At 44.4% G+C, this 25,343-nt stretch overlaps 1 protein-coding gene across 25 annotated transcripts in view; it reads left to right on the top strand.

Moving 5' to 3' along the window:
• The window catches only part of Dlgap1 (DLG associated protein 1), an 823,903-nt gene that overhangs the window by 709,360 nt on the left and 89,200 nt on the right, over positions 1-25,343 (top strand). For 15 of the 25 annotated variants that reach the window (XM_052750116.1, XM_052750112.1, XM_052750114.1 and 12 more), the window contains one exon: positions 7,277-7,306. The exons of the other annotated variants lie outside the window; for them this stretch is intronic. In XM_052750116.1, coding sequence (XP_052606076.1) covers positions 7,277-7,306 — 30 coding nt within the window. The remainder of the gene's footprint in view (positions 1-7,276; positions 7,307-25,343) is intronic. 25 annotated transcript variants of the gene reach the window in all.

The following is a 25,343-nucleotide window of genomic DNA, read 5'->3' as shown; positions in this document are numbered from 1 at the left end:
CATGACAGGAAGTTCTAAGGTCCAAGCCCAAATATTCAATGTTCATATCTACTCTATATTGGTCAGAGAAGTCAGAGGGCCTCCATACCTCAAGAGGAAAGACCAAGATGCCATTTCCCTATGGGAAGGCAGTCACAGGTCATCCTCCTCACGTGAAGTGTTTACATCCTCTGTAAAGCAATGTACACCTTCGAGGATATCATAACTTCCATCCCAAGCTCAAGTTTGAGATACTTGCTATCCAAAGGAGGTGGAGGTACCAGTGGCAGTCCCCTGACCCGTTGTCTAGTATGATTTATGTACAAAAGTTTGTGAACTAAAAGTCTATGAGCCACATATATACAACAGATATTGTTGATGTAGGAAGAGGAAAATCCACTGAGCACTGTGGGTCAGCATCTCATCCCTGCGCAAACCAACTGAGAAGAGAACTCAGTTTGGCTCAGGGTTACAGAGGTATCAGTCCGTGGTCCGCTGGCTCCATGACTGGAGGTTTGTGTTAAGGCAGAGAGCATCACGCCACGTTCACCTCGTGGCAGCTGAGAAAGCAGCCAGACAGAGGAAGGAAGTAGCTGGAGACAAGATAGACCCTTTGTCTCAGAGTTTCTATTGCTGTGAAGAGACACCGTGACCACAGCAACTCTTATAAAGGAAAACATTTCATTGGGGCTGGCTTATAGTTCAGAGGTTTAGTCCATTGTCCTCATGACAGGAAGCAAGGTGGCATGCAGGCAGTCATGGTGCTGGAGAGGTAGCTGAGAGTTCTACATCTTGATCTGTAAGAGGCAGGAAGAGAGCAACACTGGGCCTGGCTTGAGCATCTGAGACCTCAAAGCCCACCCCCAATGACACGCTTCCTCCAACAAGGCCGTATCTCCTAATAGTGCCCCTCCCTATGAGCCTGTTAGGGCCATTTTCATCCAAACCACCACACCTTCCAAAAATGAACCCCAGCAATCCACTTCCTGCAACCAGGCTCCTCTTTCCACAGCATCTACCACCTCCCAACAGTCCTTTCAATTATGAGTCCACCAGTGGCTTAATTCATTTATTGATTAGCTCAGTTTCCCTGTGAGCCAATCAGTCACTCCCGAAATCCCAAGCCACCAACACATGTGCCCTTCTTTGGTGGGTGTTCCTATCCAAATTAGAACAAGCACTTCAAAGTGGAAGAAGAGTCCCCACAGTAATCAGTGGCCCACAGCAGTTCAGAAACCCGTTCTTCAACTGAGGAGCCCAGTCCTGCTTCCTGGGAGTGATTCTTCACAGCTCTCAGGCCCAGTTACCAGAGTCTTGTCACACACTCTGAATTATCTGTTTTCCATAGGAAATAAAACTTGGAGCTGAATAATCTTCTCAGCCCATTTCATGGCTGTGCACATGGAGCCCCCCTGTGTGCTCTGTCCATCCGATGGTGTGGCTCCTGACTCTCTTGGGATCTTTGTGGCCTTCTGCTGGGTCTTACTAGACATCTGTCTGCTAAACAAGACATGTCTGTAGTTCTCTTCAAAATGAAGCTGGGGATCTGGAAAGCAGAAACTTTTGATTCCTACCGCCCCCCCCCGCCCCCCCCCCCCCCCCCCCGTTTTAGGAACTCCAGAGGACACATGCTTAAATATTTCTGATTTCATTTTAAAAAAATCATAATGGCCATCTCTTGAAATGCAGGACCAATAGTTACTTTTTTATGTTTTTATTTTGCTCTTGTGTTTTCTTTGCAAGTCTTTGTGTTTCTTAAAACACGGCTCTTTGTTTTTTAAGCTCTTCTTTCTTTGCCTGGAACTCATCGTGTGTGGCTCTAACGGTGAGGGAGAGGCATTTTAAGCTCAGAACTCGGAAATCTTATGGACTGATGGTAGCTCAGAGGGAAAGCCCTTCCCTAGCACATCTGAGGCCCTGGGCTTGGTCCCCACAATAACAAGTGAAACCATTCATTTGTTAGGTCTGTTTTCCTCTCTACTAGAGGGATAATGTGGCGGAAATCCTTCCCACCACATAAAAGGGTCGATGTCTCTCCTGTTTCCAGTGGTGGTTTCCTCCCCCATCCTCTTGCCCCTCACCAACACCATCCGCCAGCCTCTGCTCTCAGGCACTCGTGAAGATTTGTCTCCACTCACATGCATCGGAGTCTTCATGAGGCCTCTCCATCAGAGCATGCTCGGTGCTTCTAACCCCCAAGAGACAGGAAGAGGGCACTATCGGCTTCATGAAGCTGGCCACAGGGTGGGCAGAGGGTCCTTCCTCTGTCTTCTGATATTCAGAGGACTCAGCGTCGAGTAGCTTCAGGGGCCAGGAGAGGCTCCACGTCTCTGTAGATGAGTGTGGAAGAACACACAGCTGTCTTTTGTTCTGCTGGAGGTGACATCCTGGAAGGCTCTGCAGCTTGCATTAAGGTTCTTTGTCTTTATCTTTAAAATAATGAGACACCACTGAAGGAGTCTAAAGGGGTGAGGACCTTCGGAGGGGCCCTGCCAGCTGCAGTACAGCAACTAATTAGAATCAGGATATTAAAAACTGAACAGTCCTCAGCCAGGCATGGTGGCACACACCTGTGACCCAGGCCCTCGGGAGACCCCAGCCACTCTTTCAAGCCCTTCTTTATCTGCATCTTATCATATGAACTCTGATATAGTTGGGAGCAGGGTGATGGTGCCGAAGAGAACTACAGATTCTCGAGATACTTGGATAGAAAACTACTTCGTTAATATTTCTTGGCATCTAATTAGGGCACACTCTTGCTACAAGTAGCCAGCCAATCTGATTTCTTCGAGATCTTGTTACTGTTACAACGGGAAGTACCTTATGTCTCCTAAAACTTACATATATTCTCTCCATTTCTCAGTTTCCCCTCCCAACCCAGAGACCAATCTTTGAGTAGAAATGGACAGACAGCAATCAGTGTAATGACCTCTGAGTGTCCCACTCAGTACTATTCACAATTCAATAATGTACTGGAAATGCACTTGCTGGAGCTGAGATACTCCATAATATGGAACCTTGGCAATGATCATTCAGTTCATTCAGTGAGTGTTTACTAGGCAGGCACTGTGGTACTCGCCTGTAATCCTAGCACTCAGCAAACAGAGGCATGAGGATCACAAGGGCATGAGCATCCTCAGCTACATGTTGAGTTCATGGCCAGACTGGGCTGCATGATTTTGTCTCAAAAAAATAAATAAATAAATAAATATTTTAAAGATATTTATGGGGTGCTCATTTTATGTGAGGAAGTCTACTTGGCAAGAGGTTCCAGAAACAGACAGCTCTCACTGTACTGGTGCCTGCTGAGGGAGATAGATGTGAGCTAGAGACCACAGGGGAGCATTTCAGATAGAGAACTCAACTCAGAGCCTAACACAGAGGGTGGTTTATGGCTTCTCTGAAAGCAGTCCCCAGGAGGAAGAGGCCTTGGAGCAGAGTCTGAATGAAGAGAAAGAGGTACAGGAAGATTCCACAGCTCAGGTGGAGCAGCAGGCTGACTCAGGCAGAAAGGGGTGAGTACTGATGAGCAGAGAGGACCGTTGAGTAAGTAGATGTAGGGAAAGGTAGGGATGTCTTAGGGCTGGAGACTGGCTTAGTATTTCATCAGCAGGGAGATACCATTGCAGGATCCTAGAGAGCTCTAGTCATTCACACTTTAGCATGATCTAACCTGATCCTTTCTCCTAAGAATTCTTTTAGAACAACTGAAATCAATCATTTCGGATGGGGGTCGGGGTTGTAGATCAATGGTCGAGCGTAGACTTAGTATATGGAAGCTCCTGGGTTTAATCTTCAGCACCAAAAGGGGGTAGAGGAGAATAATGTAGGTAATAAGGAAGATGGGCCTGGCAACAGAGTCTGTAATCTTAACTGTCCTAGAAACCGAGGCTGGAGAATTACAAATTCAAGGTCTGCATGAGCTACAAAGTGGACCAAGGCCAGCCTGGTCATCTTATAAAACTCTATCTCAACGCCCAAAGGAAAAAAGAGCTGAGGTCCTCGCACTGGGGTTAATCATTGCCTCGCATGCATGACGTCTAGTTCAACCCCTAACAACAAGCAAACACAGCCAAAGAAAGGCGTATGGGAGAGAGCAGGCAGTGGCCAGCTGAGGTAGGAAGCACACCTGGCTGGCCATTGGCTCCCACCCTCAGGACAGGGATGGGGTGGGCGGCACTCACGTCTCCACCTAGTTAGTGTGCCTTGCTGAGATAACCAGTGCAGGGGGAAACTGTGGGGTTTCTCTTCTCTTTGTCTCTTTTTATTTTTGTTTTTAATTTTCAAAGCCTTCTGCAGCCTGTGAAGAAGTGAATCCGGTGGGGAGTGGTGGGCTCCATTCTATGTACCTGCATACATGTACGTGCTGTGGCTTACCCAGAATTCCAGGCAACGTCAATGTTGGCTGCTTACAACGCATGTCTAGCTTGTGTCTGCAAGTCAGCGACACTGTGTGTACTTTAAAACATCATCAACACCAGTCACTTCTTAAATATTCCAAGACTTTCAAATATGCACATTTTAAGAGAAAAGACGCTTTTCTGTGATTCTATAATCATGTGTATGTTACTATTAGCCATATATTGCGCTTCAGTGGAGTTGAGATTTCCACCATAATATAATTTCTTCACAATATAAATACCTACCCTAAAATAGAGAAAAATCTAATTTGTTGTTTAAAAAAATTAGAAACGTCCGTTTGAAGTTAATAGCTCATTAATGATCCTGTGAAAATAATGTTCGTAATGAAAGTTCTAAAATCATGCAACTGTTTGCTTTTTAACTTAACGTTTTTTTTTTTTTCTCTCAGTGAGTGCATTTTGGGGCTCTCCTCCAAGGCCACTTCCAGCCCTAGAATTTGTTTAGGTGTTCTTCTCACAGACTGTCTCTGCACACAATTAGTGCACATGGTTTTATTTGCTGACACCATAGTTACATACAAAAAGGAATATGACCGAGGGATGGGCACGATGACTCAGGGGATAAAGATGCTTGCAGTATAATCCTGGCAACTGAGTTTGATTCCAGGAACCCACCTCAAGGCAGGAGAGAACCAAATTCACAGACTTGTCCTCTGACCTGCACACACACACACACACACACACACACACACACACACACACACTCTGACACACACATGCTCACACTCCTCATACATCATGTATACACACAAGAATAATAATTTTAAAATGTGTGATGGATATGACTGGGAGATAAGCTCATTTTTAACCTATGTGAAATTCCTACTGTTCCAATATGGCAGGCCATTGATCTGCGCTCAGGCCTAACTCTACCTCTTGGTTTAATTGTCTGACCACAAAAGGGGCAAACCTGCTTAGTTTTTGCCCTTACTGGATGTCAATGACCATTGCTTCCAGGGTAGTGGACGTAAAGGTATTTCTTGCATCTGGCAGTTCTGAGAGGCTTTGAGACTGCCTACGAAATCATAGTAAATGCTCAGTTGTTTCCAACCGGCTTGTTTGGTTCAGTTAAAACCATGTCCATAAATCTCAGCAAGCTTTCTTCTCTGAACCTGAGTTTTGAGGGTGGTGTCCGAAGCCTGGCTCCTTGCAGCCTGCAGAAGCCAGCTCTCCAGTTCTTGCATTTCCAGTTGTTACAATTTAAATTATATGAACTCATAATTCAATATGTTTACATTAAAAACAAAGGTAAGGACTAGATAGTTTAGAGGCAGACAATACACTGTGTTTTACTGCTACCCAGGAGTGAACCTGTGGTCTCGTGACTGGACCACTGACCCGCACCCCCCAGCTTGACTGTGTGTTTTATTCAGTGCCCAGCACTGCTGGGACAATGGTCACAGATTACTAAAATCCTGGAATTCCTAACAACAACTTGTTACTTCCTATTCCTGGAACTATTTACAGCTGTGGGCTGTGGTTACTGCATACCTCTTCCCAGCCCCACATCCAACGGGACTCCTCACGATACCAGTGTTCATAGTTATCAAACCTGAACAAGGTTTTAACCTCATGAAAACTATTTATATGAGGAATGGGTTAAGGTCATAAAAAGATACAATGACAATAAATGTATTGGAGAAAAGTCAGATTGGTGTATAAATCAATGTATGACTTGTTGGGGAGGGATACTAGTGGTTTGAATTGCTGGTGCTAATAGAAGACTTCATTCATTGAAAAGATCGGTTGCTGTACAGAAGTTGCCTTAGTATCACCATGCCTTTGCTATCCTTTGTAGATCCAATGCTACACACTGTTTACATCAGCAACATCTGCAATGAGCATATTTACTTACAGGCACACCATGAAAGCAGTGTGCAAGTTGGCTGCTACCAGCTGGGTTGGGTGGTATTGAGAAGACTTCTTTCCATTTAAATCAGAAATCTTTCCAGTTTAAAAGACAAAGGCACATTTTCAACCATGTGCTGCTTATAGACACTTTGGCACCATGTAAAAGACCACAGCGACGGCACAGACATTAGAAAATAGATGACCCAGTGGATAAAAGAATATCTGGTACAAGCCTGAGGTTTGAAGACTTCAGATCCCCATAATCCACAGAAGACTTATTCAGTAGAGTGCGTTGTCATCCTGCAGAGGGACAGGAACATCCCAGCAAACACAGGTCAGCTGTCCTGACAAACAGCACAGAGCAAGATGGCACCTCAAGCTAGGTAGACGGGAAGGACAGACACGAGGACGGCACACAAGGTTGTCCTCTGACCAAGTGTGTGCACCTGTCTTCACATACATATATGTCACACACACAAAGATTTTAGAAAGAAACTGGAGAGCATTATCTGTTTATAGCCATGGCATACAAAGACTGTTTGAAATCAAGTTGCTGACCAGGTCTAGTTTATTTTAGAATTTTCACCTTTAAATTAAGGGAAAAACAAACACCAGTCCAGTTGTGGGTAATATCTACTTTCTCCATGCTCAACATGACATACCCAGGTGGGCATTTTTTTCATGGTTTCACCTGCAAAGGCAAAAGTTAAGCCCGAAGACTGGGGAAACAGCTTCTTGCCCAACCAGTTCAGGGAAGGATGCTGAGAGACAGGCCTTGGTTTTCAACCGCCTACTATATATTTCAACACAAGCTCTGTCCCAACATGTGTAAAATGATCCCCAGACCCAGCAAAATTCAGGAAGTGCTGATAGCTTCTGTATTTCATTTTTGAAATTGTTTAGTTAACTTCTCAACAACAACAGCAAAATATCCAGACCTGAAATGTACGCGTGTTATGTGAAAACTGGAAAAAAAAGGTAACCCGGGTCCATTATATAACTACCATCTTTTGTTTTTATTCAAGGTGTCATAAAACTGAGTTCTGCCGTTGAAGGTACGTTTTGGGTTTTTTGGTTTTCTTGGTTCTTTGTTTTGTTTTGTTTTTTTTAACAACCACAAAATCAATAGTTTTGCTTCAAGGCTGCACGGCGTGGCCCATAGCTAGCAAGCTTCTGTGGCCGTGGTGTTTGACGCCATGTTCCGGGTGCTGGCTGTCGCCATTTCGTCTTGTGTCTCTCTTCGTTCTGGTCATGCTGTACCACAAGTCTCTCGGCCTCCATGTTGGCCTCAGCGGTCCTGTGAGGACGGCGTCATGAGAGCACATGTGTGTCTGTATTTCCTGTGTGATCGCCTCAGATCCAGAACTCCTGAAGAGCCACTGGCTCCAGAGCTGGAGTGGATGTGAAGGCCTGTCCAGAGTCTGTGGCCCAAACACTTTCAGCAAGGCCTTTTTTCAGCAGAGCCATGGTCCTGTGTGCCCGCGCAGTGGACCTGTTTCCCTGGGACACATGGGAGCATGAAGAGTCATTCCGCTCCCATGCTCGGAAGTGCACTTGTCTGTCTAAGAGCAAGTTCTTGGGTGCACGGTCTACCACAAGATGCTGTGGAGAAAGGCCCAGCATGGTGGGGCATGCCTGTAATCCTAGCACGTGGGAATGGAGAAAAGAAGGATCCATAGAAAGTTTGAAAATAGTGTAGGCTACATGAGACTCTGTCTCAAAAAAATACATTAAACCAAACAAAAGATGCTGTGGGGCCAACTTTGTGTTGTCTAGTTAATGAGTAGTGGTTTCCCTCTGTTATACAAGACCCTAGGCCCCTTCCCAGGCACCAAAACAAAACAATTAAAAGATAAGAAAATACAAAATCAATGATACAGCAGCACATTTTGCTGAGGAATGCCCGAGACGGCAACAAATATCTTGTCACTTTCCTGTAACCCCAGCTCTCAGAAGGCTGAGGTGGGAGAATCATGAGTTTGAGGCTAACTTGGGCTACATGGCTATCCTGGTCAGCCTGAGCTGTGATAGCAAGGCCCTATAAAAACAACAATAACAAAACGTCTCTCATTATCTGACGTGATGGTGACTAATGGGTTTGTTGTTTTGTTTTTTGTTTTTTTTTTTTTTTTAATGATGCTTTCACCCTCTTAGGGTCTGTATAGTTCAAACATACAGAATGTGACATTTTCTTTTTGTGAGTCTCCTGTTTGTTCGGGGGGGGCGTGTTCCTGTGTGTTGGGAGTGTGCCAGTCATGCCCTGGAGCTGTCTTTATCCTGCCTGGGGAGGCTGCTAAAAGGGAGTGGTGGGTTTCAGGTGCGTTTTGCAGCTTGCGGGGAGATGTAGCTAACGGGCAATTCATAGAGGTGAGGAAAGGCTTAAAGGGAAGAGACAGGACTTGAGCCGAGGAATTCAGAGGGCTGGAGTCTGAAAGTTAGGAGGTGAGAAAGGAGCTTAGGAACTCATTCATGAGGCCAAGAAGTCCAGGGTAGAAGGCTCAGTCCCCTTGGTGGGTTTAGTATCACCACAGACTCCAAAAACCAAATCTGAAGGCAGTGCTTTGACCTGAACAGCATAAAGAATGCTGATATACTAAAGAAAACACATGGAGGACTGGGGTATAGCTCAGTGGCAGAGTGCATACTTAGTGTGTGGCGGGTCCTAGATACACACACACACACACACACACACACACAGGTGTGCCCACCTAAACACCACATACAGAGACACACATTAAAACATAATAATAATAAAGAAGACAATGGCAATTCAGACCTAGAGATTCAGTTAACTTTCTGCATAGAAACAGATAAGGATTCGTCACCTTAAGCCATTGTAACATTTATGAAAGAATTTGGAGCCTGGTCTTTACGTGGCCTGTTTGGCCCAAGCAGAATATTCCACTCACAACAAAAAGATATGGGAACTTTTTTTTAACTATAAAGTCAGAAACCCAAGAACTTCAGATAACTTTAAAAACCTTATTCTACTAGAGGTTACTGTTGGATGACACACCCATTCTCAGCTCCCCAGACCGAGTTATATTCTCCAGAGAAAGTTGAAGATGTGAGGGAAAAGTGAGAACAGCAAGCGGAAGCTGTCCGGAGCACATCTGGCAGCTGTTGCCTCCCTCCCAGAGTCCCTGGGGTCACAGGAAGTTCTCAGAGGTGTCGGCCACTAGAGGGCAGGCTTCTACTGTGCTTGAACATTCTTGTTGGCTGAGAATTGTCAAAGCTTGCAGGCTCAGAAGCATGCTGTGTTGTAGTCGTGTTCAAATGTATATGTTCAGACGCAATTGGGGGGGTGTTCATTGGGGTGGGGGAGTGTGTTCAATGCATGCATTCTCAGTGCATCTAGACTGTGAGGCTCTTCTGAGCATGCTCGATGGAATGTATGTCAGATTACAGTCTCTTGTTGGGCAACAAAACATCAATTGTTGAGTTAATATCGCCCTTACTATTTTCCAACTGTATCATGTATCCAAGGCGGCTTCCTAGATCTTCCCCACGTCCAGGGATATGTATGTCCACGGAAGAGGCCTATTGTCAAAAAGGAAACCGCTTTCCTTTTCTTGAACAATGACTCTTCTGAATTGTCCTAGAACTCTGAAAGTAGTGTTAAAATTCTAGGTAGGTTCTCATTTTCTTTGCTTTTTAAGGAAAAAACATTTGGGAGGAGCTGGGTGTATAACTTATAGGTAGATGGCTTGCTTCGAGTGCATGGGGCCTTGGGTTCAATTCTTGCCACCAAAAGAAAAAAGAGACAATTTTGAAAGTCATCAGAGAAAGATCTACAGAGGTTCTTTTGCTTTTTCCTACCAAGAATTTCATCTTATGGTGTAGTACTTTCCATTTTCGACAACACTGTGTCTCCTTCAGCATTGTGTAGCTTCATGTAAGCCCAAAGGGGAAATGTGTTGTATTAATTAATAGCAAGCTTTAAAGTGCAATGTCTTTTGAAAGATTTAAATATGTACTTAAACAGAAACACATATTAATGCTTTGTTTTGCAAGGAAGAAAAACGTTTGAACTGGGGAAAAAAAGAATTTTTTTTAACTACAATATTTTACCATTAACATTGATTAATTAATTCTTGCCTTTAATTATAGATTGATAGTTCCAAACTCAGGGCTGGGGAGTTTGGAGCCATGGAGTACTTGCTTAGCATGTACAAGGCCCCGGGTTCAATCTCAACACAGGGAGAGGAGAGGGAGACAGAGAGAGAAATGGAGGCTCAGAACATAAAGTCATGTCCTGCCAAGCCTGACACTGAGTTCAAATGCCCTGACCCCTCGAGGAAGGAGAAAATTGATACCAACAAGCTCCTCTAACTCCACATGTGTGCTGTGTGTTTTAATTTTAAAATGAAAAGAAAAGAAAATGGCTAGGTTCCAAACTAAAGAAAATTTGGGATAAGAGAGAAAAGTCCAGAATCAACACCTGAGATCACACTGGAGCAGTGGTGTGGAAAGAAGAAAAAACTTCGGTGGCAAGAATCCCAGATTAGGATTTCACAAACATCCCTCTTGGAAGGGATTTTCTCTCCTGAAATCTGAGCAGACAGGTACACTCCCACAGTAGGAAGAGACGATGAGCCTTATCAAGGAGCATGGCAGACAGGTCAGAGCTGAAGCAGCCAGAGTCGGAACCGCCCTGACAGCCTCCAGGTAGCTTTATCTTCTCAGGGAGGGGAACTCCAGCCCCAGCCCGGGAGTCTTTCCCAGCCATTGTGGTACTGGTGTGGTACCTCATGTTTCAATCAAATTAGGGTATTCTGGGAGCTGGCAGCCTGGAGGGACAAGGTGAGGCAGCCATGTTGTCAGGCTGGTACAGGCTACTGCTGATAACTAGGTATGTTCTGCGATAAGATCCCTCAAGGGTGATTTGTTGATGCCTTTATGGGTGATAATTCCGAACGCCAAAATGACAGAAAATTCTTTTAAAGCCCAGATAAAGAGAAGTCCACTTAGAGAAAGTCCCATGACTTTAAATGAACTGCTCAAGAAAATCACTTGACAACATTGTCCAAGCTCTCCCTCAACTTTGATCATAACTCCCACAGGGGTGGTGCTGGAGTTGGGTGCTCATTCATGCAGTCAGGGTGAGGCCGTGAGAGCCTACACCCAAGCCTCCACAAATGAACAACTTAGATCCACTAACCATAACCTCCCCTGGGCCCAGGAATATTCTCAAATATTCTCTTTTCCTTTTCCCTTCTTCCCACTTCCTCCTATTCAGATATCTAAAATTAAATATCTTACTGCTGCTGGGTGTGGTGGCACATAGTGGTAATTCCAGTACTCGGAAGGCAGGCAGAGGCCGGTGGATCTTTGTGAGTTTGAGTCCAGCCTGGTCTGCGTAATGAGACGCTGTCTCAAGAAGCAACAACAAAAACAAATAATAATAATTTTAGGGCTGGAGAGATGGCTCAGAGGTTAAGAGCACTGGCAACTCTTCCCGAGGGTCTGAGTTCAATTCCCAGCAACCACATGGTGGCTCACAACCATCTGTAATTTGATCTGATGCCCTCTTCTGGTGTGTAGGCAGAATACTGTATACATTAAAAATAAATAAATCTTTAAAAAAATAATAATAATTTTAAAAACAGTAAATATCTTTTTGTTGCCAACAACGACTGATGTATACAATCCCCACCAGAACAGGGGACTTTGGACTGTCATGTTCAGGGTGCTGTTTTCTGCAGGGTAATGAATTCTTGACCACCAAAAGGAAAGATATCTCAAGAACAGTAAAAGCAAGGCCAGCAAAAGGATCCAGTGAGTAAAAGGCACCTGCCTCCAAACCCGATGACCTGAGTTCAATCTCCAGGACCTACATGGTAGGAGAGAAGCCTCTCCCCAAAGTTGTCCTCTGACCTCCACTTCCACGCCATGACACATGTGCACACGCACATACACACACACACACACACACACACACACACACACACACACACACACACTCATGCACAATAAGTAAATGCTTTTTGTTGTTGTTTAAAGAATAGTAGTACCAGGTGGTGGTGGTGCACACCTATAATCCCAGCACTCCGGAGGCAGAGGCAGGCGGATCTCTGTGAGTCTGGTGTACAGAGTGAGTTCCAGGACAGCTAGAGCTGTTACACCTAGAAATCCTGTCTATAAAAACAAGCAAACAAACAAACAAAGTAAAGAGCCTGGCATGGCTGTGCATGCATTCAGTCCCTCTACTTAGAAGGCAGAGGCAAGCAAACCTCTGAGTTCGAGGCCAGCCTGGTTATAGAGTGGAATTCCAGAACAGCCAAAGCTACACAGAGAAACTCTGTCTTGGATGGATGGATGGATGGATGGATGGATGGATGGATGGATGGTAAAAACAGGTTTAGTGAGGCAGAGGCTAGCATGTACAAGCTCCTGTCTTTAAGCCTCCGCACCTCAAAATAAATAAACAAGCAATGTTTAAAAGCTAAGATAATTAAAATCTAGGGATGTAACTCAGTTGGTCGACTGCTTGCCTTGCATGCACAAAGTTCTGGGTTCCATCCTTGGTACTATATAAACTGGGCATGGTGATGCACTCCTGAAGTACCAGCACTCAGCACGTGGAAGCCAGAGATTTATCCTGAGCTATAGAATGAATTTGAGGCCAGCCTGGCCTGTCTCAAAATAAACAAGACTTAAGGCTTGGCCTAGCCTAGCCTTCACTTCCATTTTCTTTCTTCTTTTTTAATGTTTATTTATTCATTTATTTATTTGATTTTTAAATTTATTTTATGTGTATGAGTGTTTGGCTGGCATGTACAGACATGCACCACATGTGTGCCCCATGCCAATGAAGGACAGAAGAGGGCACTGAATCCTCTGGAACTGCAGTTACAGATGGTTTTGAGCCACCATGTAGGTGCTGGGTATTGAACCTGGGTCCTCCGCAAAAGCGACAAGTGCCCTAAGCCACTGAGCCATCTTTCCAGCCCCCACTTCCATATTCTACATGAATAACACTCTCAGTTCCCTGCCTGCTGTAACTGGTAAAGAGAAGAGCCGCCTTCACAGAATGTGCCCGTCACTGAACTATGATGACATGCATTAAATCCAGAATTCCCCATACAAAAGTAACATTTTAAAAGCCCTCAACTGGTAGCATAGGCCTATCATCTTAGCTACTGGGGAGGCTGAGGCAAGAGTACTGCAAGTTCAAGGCCAGCCTGGGCTCTATTGAAAAATAAAAACATGTTTTTGGTTTTTTTTTTAAAAAAAAGGATGGAGGGTGTAACTCCGTGGTTGAATCTGCCTAGCACTCGAGAGGCCTTGGGTTCAATTCCCAGTATTGACATCTATCAGTCAATACATTATGATCAAATATTGATATCATTCCCTCCATAGATGAGTTTTGCTCTGGCCATTGTGTCTGCTTTTTAAGGGGAGCCAGTGTGGCATGGTAGACTGTGGCAAACCCGTTACTAGGTAGACGACTGAGGACTGACTTGTAGTGGAAAGTTGAGGGGGAAATTTCGTCACTTATGTGACCAGAAATCGACACATCTCTTCAGACCTTCAAGGCAGAAAGCTGACAGGGCCAGGGTAGAGCTGTCTCCCAGGAAGGCACTCCTCTGCTCCGTCCTTCTGCGGAGCGAGAGGTGACAGCTGACAGACAGAACGCTGTAGAAACTGAAAACGATATGCCAGAAGTTCGTCTCTGCACAGCAGCTCCGACCTCCTTGCAGGGCGGCCTGCACGTGGGTTTCCTCTTCAGGTGGATTTTTGCAGAAACATGTCATTATCCTCTTGATAACATTTACCTACAAGATAGTAATCTCAGAGGCAGAAAGAGTAGCTCAGGGGCAGAATGCTTACCTAATATTCTGGGTTTAATTCCCACAGCTAAAATAACTAAATAATAAAAACATAAATAAATGAATGTTAGTGTCTCTGAAAGTGTTACGTTGAGAATTCTTCAAATCCAGTTACCTGTCAGTAAAACCAGGAGTCTTAGTCCAGGGCCCACATGGATACAAAAATTCCCAGATACTCGTCTCAGAAATGAAATGGGGCAGTATTTCCATATAACTTACTTCCTACCAGGGACTATCATATACTTCAAAGCTAGAGATGAGTTAAGATACCCAACACAATGTAAGGGCTTCATAAATACTCTACTGTGTTGTTTAGGGAATGACAAGAAAAATGCCTGCACATATTCAGTACTCAAATAATTTATCTGTATATATATTATATTATATATTATATACATATATATATATAACTGGGCATGGTGGGGCACATCTGTGATCCCAACACTCAAGAGGCTAGGCATGTGAGTCAGGAGTCAGGCTAGGTCATTCTCAGCTACAAAGCAAGTCTGGAGCTAGCTTGGGCTACAAAAACTCCTGACTCTAAAAAAAAAAAAAGGTGGGGGATGGGGCCATTGCTGGCAAGATAGCTCATTGGGTAAAGGCACTCACCAAAAAGCCTGAAGACCTGAGTTTGGTCCCCAGGGCCCACAGGATAGGAGAAAAGTGCTCTGATTCCTAAAAGTTGTCTTCTGACCTCCACATACTTGCCATAGCACATACTCAAACATACACATACTTGTGCACAATAAAATTGTAAAAGTCTAAAAGAAGATGAAGAATTTTACTAAACCAAGTGTAATCCCAGTACTCAGTAAACGGAGACTGGAAGGTTGTGAGATTAAGGCAAGCTTGATCTACATAATAAGACTGTCTCAAAAAAAATAGATAGATAGATAGATCGATAGATAGATGATAGATAGGTAGATAGATAGATAGATGATAGAGAGACAGATGATACATGATAGATAGATAGATAGATAGATCGATAGATAGATAGATAGATAGATAGATAGATAGATAGATAGATAGATAGATAGACAGACAGATATTCGATCCATAGTTCATTGAATCCACAATGTAGAACATACAGACATGGAGACAGCCTTGTAGCTTCCCGAATCTGGGATTATCTGAACTATCAACAATGGAACCCTGTGATGCAGAAACTGGAGAAAGAAGGGATCAAGGCCACGGTCCACCTACCAGTAGTCAGTCTTGCTTTGCCCTTACCGGGTGCAGACAACTCTGCAGGACCATGGACAACATTTCACAGCTGTTGTTCTTTTTGGTTTCTCTTTTCCTGAGTCACCACTATATGGAGGCCCTCGGCAATAGGCCTTTCACCCACTAACTGGGTGTGTTTGGTGACTGCTATTCCCTTTACCATAGAAACCCATAAAGCAGGCCCGCTCTTTCTCAGGACAGTTGTCAAGACTAAGTGAAAGACATAGGACACACAGCTGGGTATGGTGGTGTGCCTCTGTGACCCCAAAATTAGAGACAGGAGGACCCAAAGTTCAAGGTCATCCTCGGCTATATGCTGAGTCTGAGGCCAGCTGGGATACTTGAGACACTGTTGAAAGAGAAAGAGGTGGGGAGAAGGGAAGAGGGGGTGAGGGTACAGGGGAAAGGGAAGAGGAGAAGAAAGAAAAAGAAAGGCATAGCATCCTATCTGCAGTGGTCTAGGCTACAGCAAGTACCCAGGGAGCTCTCTTTTCTTTTCTTTTCTTTTCTTTTCTTTTTATTTTTTTTATTTCTTTTTTAAGATATGGTTTGACTATGTAGCCCTGGCCAACCTCAAACTCACGGGGATCTACCTGACTGCCCCCTCAGTGCTGGGATTAAAGGTGTGTGCCACCAGGCTTAGCCCACAGCTAAGGAGCTCTTTATTCCCCCTCCTGTCTTCTCTGCTGACCTCACGCTCTTCTTCCCAGAGTCCAGTGATCTAGCAAACAGAGGACTGGCCATGTTGTAGCAGAGTATGAACTGCCTCATTCTGAGCAAAGCCATGGACGGAGGCAGCCCAAACTCCCTCTCTCTCTCTACTTTGAGAACTCAGAAAGAAGCAACTCCTTACATGGGACAGCTCTGTACATGATGTCCTTGCCTGGAGAGGTGGCATCTCTGTACAGAGGGGAACAGTCATACCAGGGGCACCATCTAATTGTGAGGTGTTCAAATCAGAATCAATTGTCCATCGTCCGTCTGCCCCCCCCCCCCCCCCCCGCCGCCGCCGCCCCCTGCCTATCTGCCTGCTCTTCCATTTCTAAGACAGGAAATTTCAAGCTGGTACAACGAAGTCCTAGTTAGAGACTGGTTTCGTTAGCATTAATGATGTTTTATTACAGAGTAGTTTGTACTTCCAGAGTGTTCCTGAGCTTGCCACTGTTTGTCACCTGTCCTCAAAACTGTGGCTAGCTGGGTGTGTTGGCTCACACCTGTGAGCCCAGCACTTCTGAGGCTAACCCAGGGAGATGGTGGTGAGTTCAGAGTCAGCCTAGGCTGCACAATGGTTGCACTCGAGGCCCTGAACTACAGAGTAAGAAACAGGGAGAGAGTCACACAGACAGATGGCGGACCAAGAGCCCCGTCTCTGTGAATAAAGAGCTTTGTACCTTGCCTCTTGTGGTGACTTGTCTGGATGTTGTGGCAGAATATCTGACCAAAAAGCCAGGCATGGTGGCCCACGCCTTTCATCCCGGCACTCAGGAGGCAGAGAGAGGCAGATGGATCTCTGAGTTCCAGACCAGAGCCTAGTCTACAGAGTGAGTTCCAGGACAGCCAAGGCTACATAAAGAGACTCTGTCTTAGCTGGGTGGTGGGGGTGCATGCCTTTAATCTCAGCACTCAGGAGGCAAAGGCAGGCAGATCTCCCATGAGTTCGAGGCTAGGATGGGCTACAGAGAGAGTTCCAGCACAGCCAGGCTACACAGAGAAACCCTGTCTCGAAAAACCAAAAAATAAAAAATAAAAAGAGACTCTGTCATAGAAAGAAAGAAAGAAAGAAAGAAAGAAAGGAAGGAAGGAAGGAAGGAAGGAAGGAAGGAAGGAAGGACGCTGAAAAAAAGCTTAAATAAAGAAGGGTTTGCTTTAGGTGATAGTTCAAGGACCATCATGCAGGGAAGTCATGACAGGCAGTAAGGGCTGAGAAAGCCAGTCACATCCCATCAGCAGTCAAGACGTAGACAAGGATGAAGGCCCAGCTCACTTTCTTTTTTTGGTTCAGTCTGGGACCCCAGCCCATGGATTGGTATTGCCACATTGAATGAGCATTCTTATTCAATGAACCTAATCTAGATCACCCATCTCAAGCATGCCCAAAGGCCTGTCTCTTCAGGGATTCCAGATCCTGTCAAGTTGACCTCAACATCACAGCATGATCATCACTCAGTCGAGCTGCTTTCCTGGGGCAGAAATATGGCTTAGCCACTCACACTTAGGACATCACCCATGATCAGTGGTATGGAAAAGCAGATAAATGTTTCAAAGCATAGAAACATAAATGACTAACATAGAGGCCACTGAGATGGCTCCGTGGGTAATGGAGCCTATTCCCAGCCTGATATCCTGAGTTCAATCCCTGGGACCTACATGATAGATGGCCCCTTGCCATCTTCCCCACGGCAGGAAATGGAAGTATAAATCAGAGGGCTGTGAAGGAGTCTTCCCCTCAGCCCACTGGCTTACTTTTCCCTTTCGTGTTTTTAGGGCGTAGGTTTTAATATCTGTGCATCTAGTTTAGTGGTCTGCTGGAAATTTTATATATAAATAAAACTTTCTAACAACCAACTCTGACTTGTTGCTTGGGAAGACAGTTCTTTGGGACAGTGGCCTAATTATCATACTTTGCAGTGATGTCAAAGCCACTCCTGTGATTTCATTCCCAAATTTAGCAAACTTTTCACATTTTCAATCTAAAATTACAGCATGACCTTCCTGTTAACTTTGGACTGTGCCATCATTTAGACACTGGCTCGAGTCACTGAATACTGTGGACTGGGTATGACTATGTATTTCTAGGTATGACCTTAGAAATCACATCTTAAACTCTCCATTGCACCCATTACAGTTAGGTGGAGAAGCCGTTTATTGTTGACTCCGTATGTGTTGGGTACTCCACTGAGTTGTCTGCAGATCTGCATGCTCTCCCCACTGTGGACATCTGTTTTGTTGGGTCCATGCTGCCTTGGGTGGAGAGGCATCTGCTAGGGTTTCATTTGGCTTCATAAAGAGCCAAAGCACTTTCACAGTCATGTGTGGGTGGCGAGCAAAATCAGCTACCCATGGGCTCTGAAAGGTTCTTGAGTTGTGGACTTTCAAGGGTGCCCTAGTTAGCACCACGTTATGCTGAGCTGAAGACAGAAAGAACCTGGGTCCATCACTGTAGAGTACAGCACTTTTTCAACTGGAAGAGATGCGGACACAAATTTCACCTCCTCTGGAGTCTTCTGTGCGCCTCTGTGGATTGTATAGATGGCCTCAAAGATAAAGTCAACGATGTTTTGGAGACACTGGAGTAGAAGGAAGCACAGGAAAGAACAAGAGGCTTCTCTGAGCCTGTGTTGTATTCCAAAGTGAGAGACTCTGTTAATGGGCTTTGATTCTTTATGTTTTCTTTTGTCACTGCAACAAATACCTAAGAGAAACAACTTCAAAGAGGAAACACTTGTTTGGGGCACACAGTTGCAGAGGATTTGGTCCATGCCCGGCTGTCTCAGTTGTCTTTAGGTGTGTAGCAGGGCAGGACATCATGGTGAAGGGCACAGTGGAGAAAAGCTGTCCACTTCATGGAAGCAGAGAGTATGATAGGAAGGGGACAGGGTAAGACTGACTTTTTACAGATTATATCCTGACTCACTTCCTCCGACCCCTCCCCACCTCTCTCTACCACCCCCCACTAATACTGTTGTATCCCCAAATCCGTGAGGGATTTATACACTAATTAGGTCAAATCCCCATAATCTACTCACCTCCCAGTGAATGGGTCTACCATCTGCAGACCAGGGCTTCAACATATGAGCCCCTCAGAGGAACACTCCATGTCCAAACTATGACATTCGCTAAACCAGACCTTCCTCATCTGTAAAATGGGATCAAATCCACTTAACTATTCTGTAACACAAATTGCTAAACAGTCTTATTAATAAAAATCCCAGGGCCTAGCCGGGCGGTGGTGGCGCACGCCTTTAATCCCAGCACTCGGGAGGCAGAGGCAGGCGGATCTCTGTGAGTTCGAGGCCAGCCTGGTCTACAAAGTGAGTTCTAGGAAAGGCGCAAAACTACTGAGAAACCCTGTCTCGAAAAACCAAAAAAAAAAAAAAAAATCCCAGGGCCAAATATTGGGGTGAAAGCTGAAAGATCAGAGAAACAGAACAAGCCAGTCATGTTCTTACTGTTATGAAATCCTCAGCCTCAAGAGCAAGACTTCCTGTTTATTCACGCCTTATATACCTTTCTGTGCCCTACCATCTTATTTCCTTCCTAGTGCTGGGATTAAAGGCATGTGTGCTTCCCAAATACTTGGTAGCAAAGGCATGAGATCTCAAGTGCTGGGATTAAAGGCATGTGCCACCATGGCTGCCTCTGTTCCCAGTGTGGCCTTGAACTCACAGAGATCCGGATGGATCTCTGCCTCTCTAGTGCTAGGATTAAAAGTGTGTGCCACCACTGCCTGACCTCTATGTCTAATTTAGTGGCTGGCTTTGTCCTCTAATCCCCAGGCAAGCTTTATTGGGATATACAATATATCACCACATTTCCCCTTTTTTGTCTAAAGTAATAAAAGGTTATAACTAATATAAGAAAAACTATATACAATAAGTACAATAACTATATACAATATATACAGACAATAAATACATCAACAATGTCTGGTCCATTTGCATTTGACAAATTCAGAGGAAAATACCCCATTATCTGTCCTATCTTTCTGAATCCAAAGGATTGTATCTAGTTCACCTTCTATTCCAATTTGCATTACCAAAACTATCTTTTGATATCTTTCAAACTTATACACTTTACACCTCATTAGTGAGTTTCTGATCTGAATTTGTTAACAAGGAAAACTATAACTATCTAATCTTCAATTCCTTCAGAGACCCAAGAAGGAAATAATATTAACTGAGTAAGGAGGAAGTGCAAACAAGCGACTTCCAAAAAATGTGAGTTGTGACAGAAACAGCTGGATACCTGGATAGTCACCCAAGTTTCCTCTGCAACATTGGGGCATCCATCTTCAGCCTACAGGCCTAGCATATCTGACAGACTCATTTGTGAAGCAGGATTTTCTAAAGAGCCTTCCTACCTTGTCTTGGCAAGGATCAGCAGTCCTTTCTTTTGTGTCCTGCTTGTCCATTTTGGACAGCATACTATCAGCAGTTGAAGCAAGGGCACTTTCTTGCCCAGTGGCTAACTTTTGCCACACTATTCCAGGTGTTTAAAAAGCTTAAATAAAATGAGATAATGTTGAGTACCTAGTTTAGCATGTAGGTGCTTGCTCTATCAATCAACCTATCTCTATCTATGTCTGAAGGTCAGAGCCAGGATATTGCAGATGCAAGACAAATGTTCTACCACTGAGTCCCATCTCTAGCCCAGTAGAAAAACTTAAAAAAAAAACCCAAACTACACGTGTGTGTGTGTGTGTGTGTGTGTGTGTGTGTGTGTGTGTGTGTACACATGTATTAATCTGAGTTGGTTCTCTCCTTCCACCATGTACATCCCAAAGATCAAATTCATTTTTCAGACTGGTCTGCAACCACCTTTACTGCTGAGTCATCTCTCTAGTCTCCAAAAAAAATATTTCAGAAAGAATAAAATCATAGGGGCTGGAGAGATGGCTCAGCACTGGCTGCTCCTGCAGAGGACCTGGGTTTGGTTCCCAGAACCCACATGTTAAACACATAACCATCTGTAATCCTAGTTCCAGAGGATCCAATGCTCTCTTCTGGCATCTGTCACACCAGGCATGCACGTGGTATACAAACATACATGCAGGCAAAACACTCATATACATAAAATAAAAATAAATAAATCATAAAAAAGTAAAATAAAAATCACAGATATGAGAAAATATCTCAAAAGCAAAGTATGGCCACCTCTACTCAATAAACTGAACCTGTTTCTAAAATAGAGATGAAATGGAGACTTTTCTAGTGATATCCAACAAAAGAATAAAAATATTATTTTGAGTCAGGGTCTCATGTACCTCAGGCTGGCCATGGAATAGCCATGTACCTGAGGATGACCTTGAACTCTTTCATTCCCCTGCCTCTGCTTCCCAAGTGCTGGGATTACAAGTGTTCACCACCATACCTGGCTTTGGAGTGCTGGTGATTGAACCCAGAACTTCATACATGCCAGACAAGCATTGTACCAGCTGAGCTGCATCTCTAGCCCCCAGCTTCTGCATTTTATATTACTGGAGTATAGGGTTCAAAATTAGGAAGAAGTGAGCAGCAAGATGGCTCTGTGGGTAAAAGCACTTGACCCCAATCCTGATGACCTAAGTTCAATACCCCATAACCTACACTGTGGAAAGAGAGAACCAACTACAGATTGTCCTTTGAACCACACATAAATGCATACATGCACAGTGTGCACACACATACATAAATAAATAGCCATAATATATTTTAATTAGCAAGAAATGAAACTCCTTGGTTAGCCTTTTCCTCATTAACTGCCCCTGAAAATATCCATAAATACAGAATTTGAAACACACATGACAGTAAAAGGCAGAGTTGCCCATCTGTGCATGAAATAATCAGGGACATTCTCAGGTCCATTTTATTCTTGGGAAAGTGTGAGCAATATCTGTGAGACATGTGAATGAGCTTAAAATGTGCATAGTATAATTGAGAAAATGTATATGGAGCCAAGCACACTGTAGTATCTGTCTTCAAAGATGATTAAGATATTGGTTCTGCCAGGCACTGGGACAGGAGGAAGTCTGAGGCAGGAGGATCAAGTTCAAGGCCAGCCTGGACTATATGGCTAAACTTTGTCTCAAAAACATAAACAAAAATAAAGATGTGTAGGTTCTGATGTATTCTCTAAGAAGAGAGCTTCAAAGGACTGAGAAAGCCCAGAGGCAGCGTGGGTAATCCAGGAAAAGGATCCTTACAGGAGAGGCAAGTGGCATGATAAAGAAAAAAATGGTGGCCAGGCATGGTGGTGCATGCCTTTAACCCCAGCACTCAGGAGAGGTAGGCGGATCTCTGTGAGCTTCAAGCCGGCCAGGGCTGCAGTGAACCCCTGTCTCAGAAAAAGTGACAGACAAAAAGTAAAGGGAGGGCAGTAGGATGAGGATGTGACTCAGCAGTTGGGTGCCTGCCCAGCATGGGTGAGGCCCTAAGTTTTGATTCATGCATTACACACACATACAGACACTCTCAGAGAGACACACAAAGACACACACGCACACATACACACTGGACCTACAGGGAGAAAGACTTGCAAATGTCAGATCAGGAAGCAGGAAATCCAGTAGTCCCCACTTATCTGTGAGTTTATTTTCTACACTTTCCCAGTCAACCACAGTATAAAACTATTATATGGAAAATACCAGAAATAAACAAGTCATGAGCTCAAAGTTGAACATTGCTCTGAGCCACACAGCATCTCATTCACCCTGTCCCTACCCGGACATGAATCATCCTGTGCCCGGCATGTCCACCAGTTAGTAGCATCATTAGCCACATAGTAGCCACTGAATTACTCACTTAGTAGCTCTCTTGGTTGTCAGATTGACTGCTTGTCAAATGCTGCTGTTTAAGCGATCCTTATTTTACTTAGGGATGACTCCAAAGCACCAGAGTGGTGATGGAATGGAGGCAGCGGGGCTTAAAACAAGGAAGGACAGATTGATCATGGTTCTGTGTAGCAATGCTGCGGGACACATACGAAAACCTAGTACAGAGGGCTCAAAAACCTAGTACAGAGGGCTCCGTGTTAAGTGGAGGCTTCAGGTACCTGTCATGATCTTAGAATGTGTCCCTGGTGGCTAAGGAGATGCACTGGATAGACAGAAACATAGATGACAGACAGACAACTGATAGATGCTAGGTAGATAAATGATGATAGATGGAGAGAGAGAGAGAGAAACTTTATTTCACAAATGGTCAGATTATTATAAAGATCTCAATAAGGAATTTAAACCCTATCTGTGATAGGCCATTGAGGATTTGTTAAAAGTAAAGTTTACATTTATTTAGTAGGGGGCGGGGCTAACATGTGGAGGTCAGAAAACAGTTTACCAGGAGTTGGTTCTCTCCTTGCACCATGTGGGTTCCTGGGATCAAATTCAGGTCATGAGACTTGACAGCAAGTGTCTTTATACACTGAGCCATCTGGTCAACCCCACTGAAGATTCTTGAACCAGTTAATGAAATGACTGTTTTGTCTGTTCGATCAATAACTCAGAGCTAGGCACAGTGAAACGTGCCTGTATTCTCAGCACTTGGAAGTGGAGGCAGGAGGATCCTTGACTACACAGGGAGATGGGGAAGACTAGGATACATGAGACCTTGTCTCAAGAAGAGAAAAGAAAAGCAGAATAGATTAAAAAGTGTTCAAACTTAGAGGCAGAGAATCCAATCAAGATTTGGAAGGTCTGTGCCATGTAGAACACTCTGTGGGGTGAAGGGGCTTGGGCTGACAGCACTAATGGCTGCTTGAACATAGATATAAGGGAAAAGAGTGTGCCTCTGTAGTGCTAGTTTCTTCATTTTTGTTTGTTTGTTTGTTTGTTTAAGATTTACTTATTATATATACAGTGTTCTGTCTGCATATATTCATACACACCAGAAGAGGGCACCAGATCCCATTATAGATGGTTGTGAGCCACCATGTGGTTGCTGGTAATTGAACTCAGGACCTCTGGAAGAGCAGCCAGTGTTCTTAACCTCTGAGCCATCCCTCCAGCCCAGTTTCTTCATTTTTGAAGTCAACACTCAGTGTCAGAGTTACCCTGTAGGATTGCGTCTGGTTAAAATAAGAAGGTTCTTAGCAGCCAGGCAGTGATGGCACACGCCTTTAATCCCAGCACCCAGGAGGCAGAGGCAGGCAGATCTCTATGGGTTCGAGGCCAGCCTGGTCTACAGAGTGAGTTCCAGAACAGCCGGGGCTGCACAGAGAAACAGAAGAGGAGGAAGTTCTTAGAGAAACAAATAATGACCACAAGCTGGACACAGCGGCCTTTTTCTGGTTGAGAATCCAGTGAAGGTCCATCCCTGGCCACCAGAGAGGTTGTCCTCAGCCAGTCATCTGTCCTCATCATGGGAGGCTACACCGGCTGCTGTAGCCATGAGTGACAAGCTGGGTGCATCCTGAAGGAGAGAGGCCTACAAAGACGGCCAGGGAAGTTGAATTCCCAGCTGCTGACAGAGATGTGACAGATTCTAAGCTAATTTGTACATGTAGCCTTCTGTGTGGTCAGGAACAAGATTATTTTGGCATTGCATGCACCTCTTACTTGGAGATTTCTGTAATCGTGCCCACTCTTCCATTTCATTCCAGACTGCTCTAATGGAAGCTGAAAGTATCTCTTTCCTAGTGTTACCCAGCATGCCTCCTGTCAGGTAATAAGATTAAGTTGTTCCGATTAAAAGAAGAACAAGAAGAGCAAACACAGTGGCTGTGGCTGTGGTCCCAGCACTTGAGTGGGAGTTGCCTGGACCAGGCATGGTGGTGCATGCCTGTAACCACATAACTTGGGAATTGGAAACAGAAAGATCAGGAATTCAGCGTCAGCCTCAGTTTCACAATGAGCTCAAAGTCAGCTTGGGCAACATGAGACCCAGCCTCAAAAAGTCAAAATCCAGACTGGAGCAATAGCTCAGTGGTTAAGAGCACTTGCTGCTCTTCCAGAGGACCTGGGTTCAATTCTTAGCACCCACATGGTAGTTCACAACTATCTGTAGTAACTCCAGTTCCAGGGGCTTCTGGCCTCCTCAGACACCCACATGTACATGGTACATATACAGACAAGCAGGAACACATACATACACATCCAATAAAAATAAGTAAAACTTTTAAAAGACTAAACAGTAATAATAACTGTTATTTCAAAAAGAATGTAGCATTAGAGAAAAGTAGCAGATAAAAAATTTTAATATATGGTGAGGATTTGAGTTTATATCTTTTTACACCTCCAAATAGATCTGTCTGGACAACTGTATGACAGGATTCCTCAGGATTACGGGGCAACCATTGTAGTATATAATATAGTAGCTTTCCAATGACCACACCTCATGAGGCT

Source organism: Peromyscus californicus, unplaced genomic scaffold, assembly GCF_007827085.1.
Source record: "Peromyscus californicus insignis strain IS unplaced genomic scaffold, ASM782708v3 Scaffold_21__1_contigs__length_65335640, whole genome shotgun sequence".
NCBI lineage: Eukaryota > Metazoa > Chordata > Mammalia > Rodentia > Cricetidae > Peromyscus > Peromyscus californicus.
This window is presented reverse-complemented; position numbering and strand designations above follow the sequence as displayed.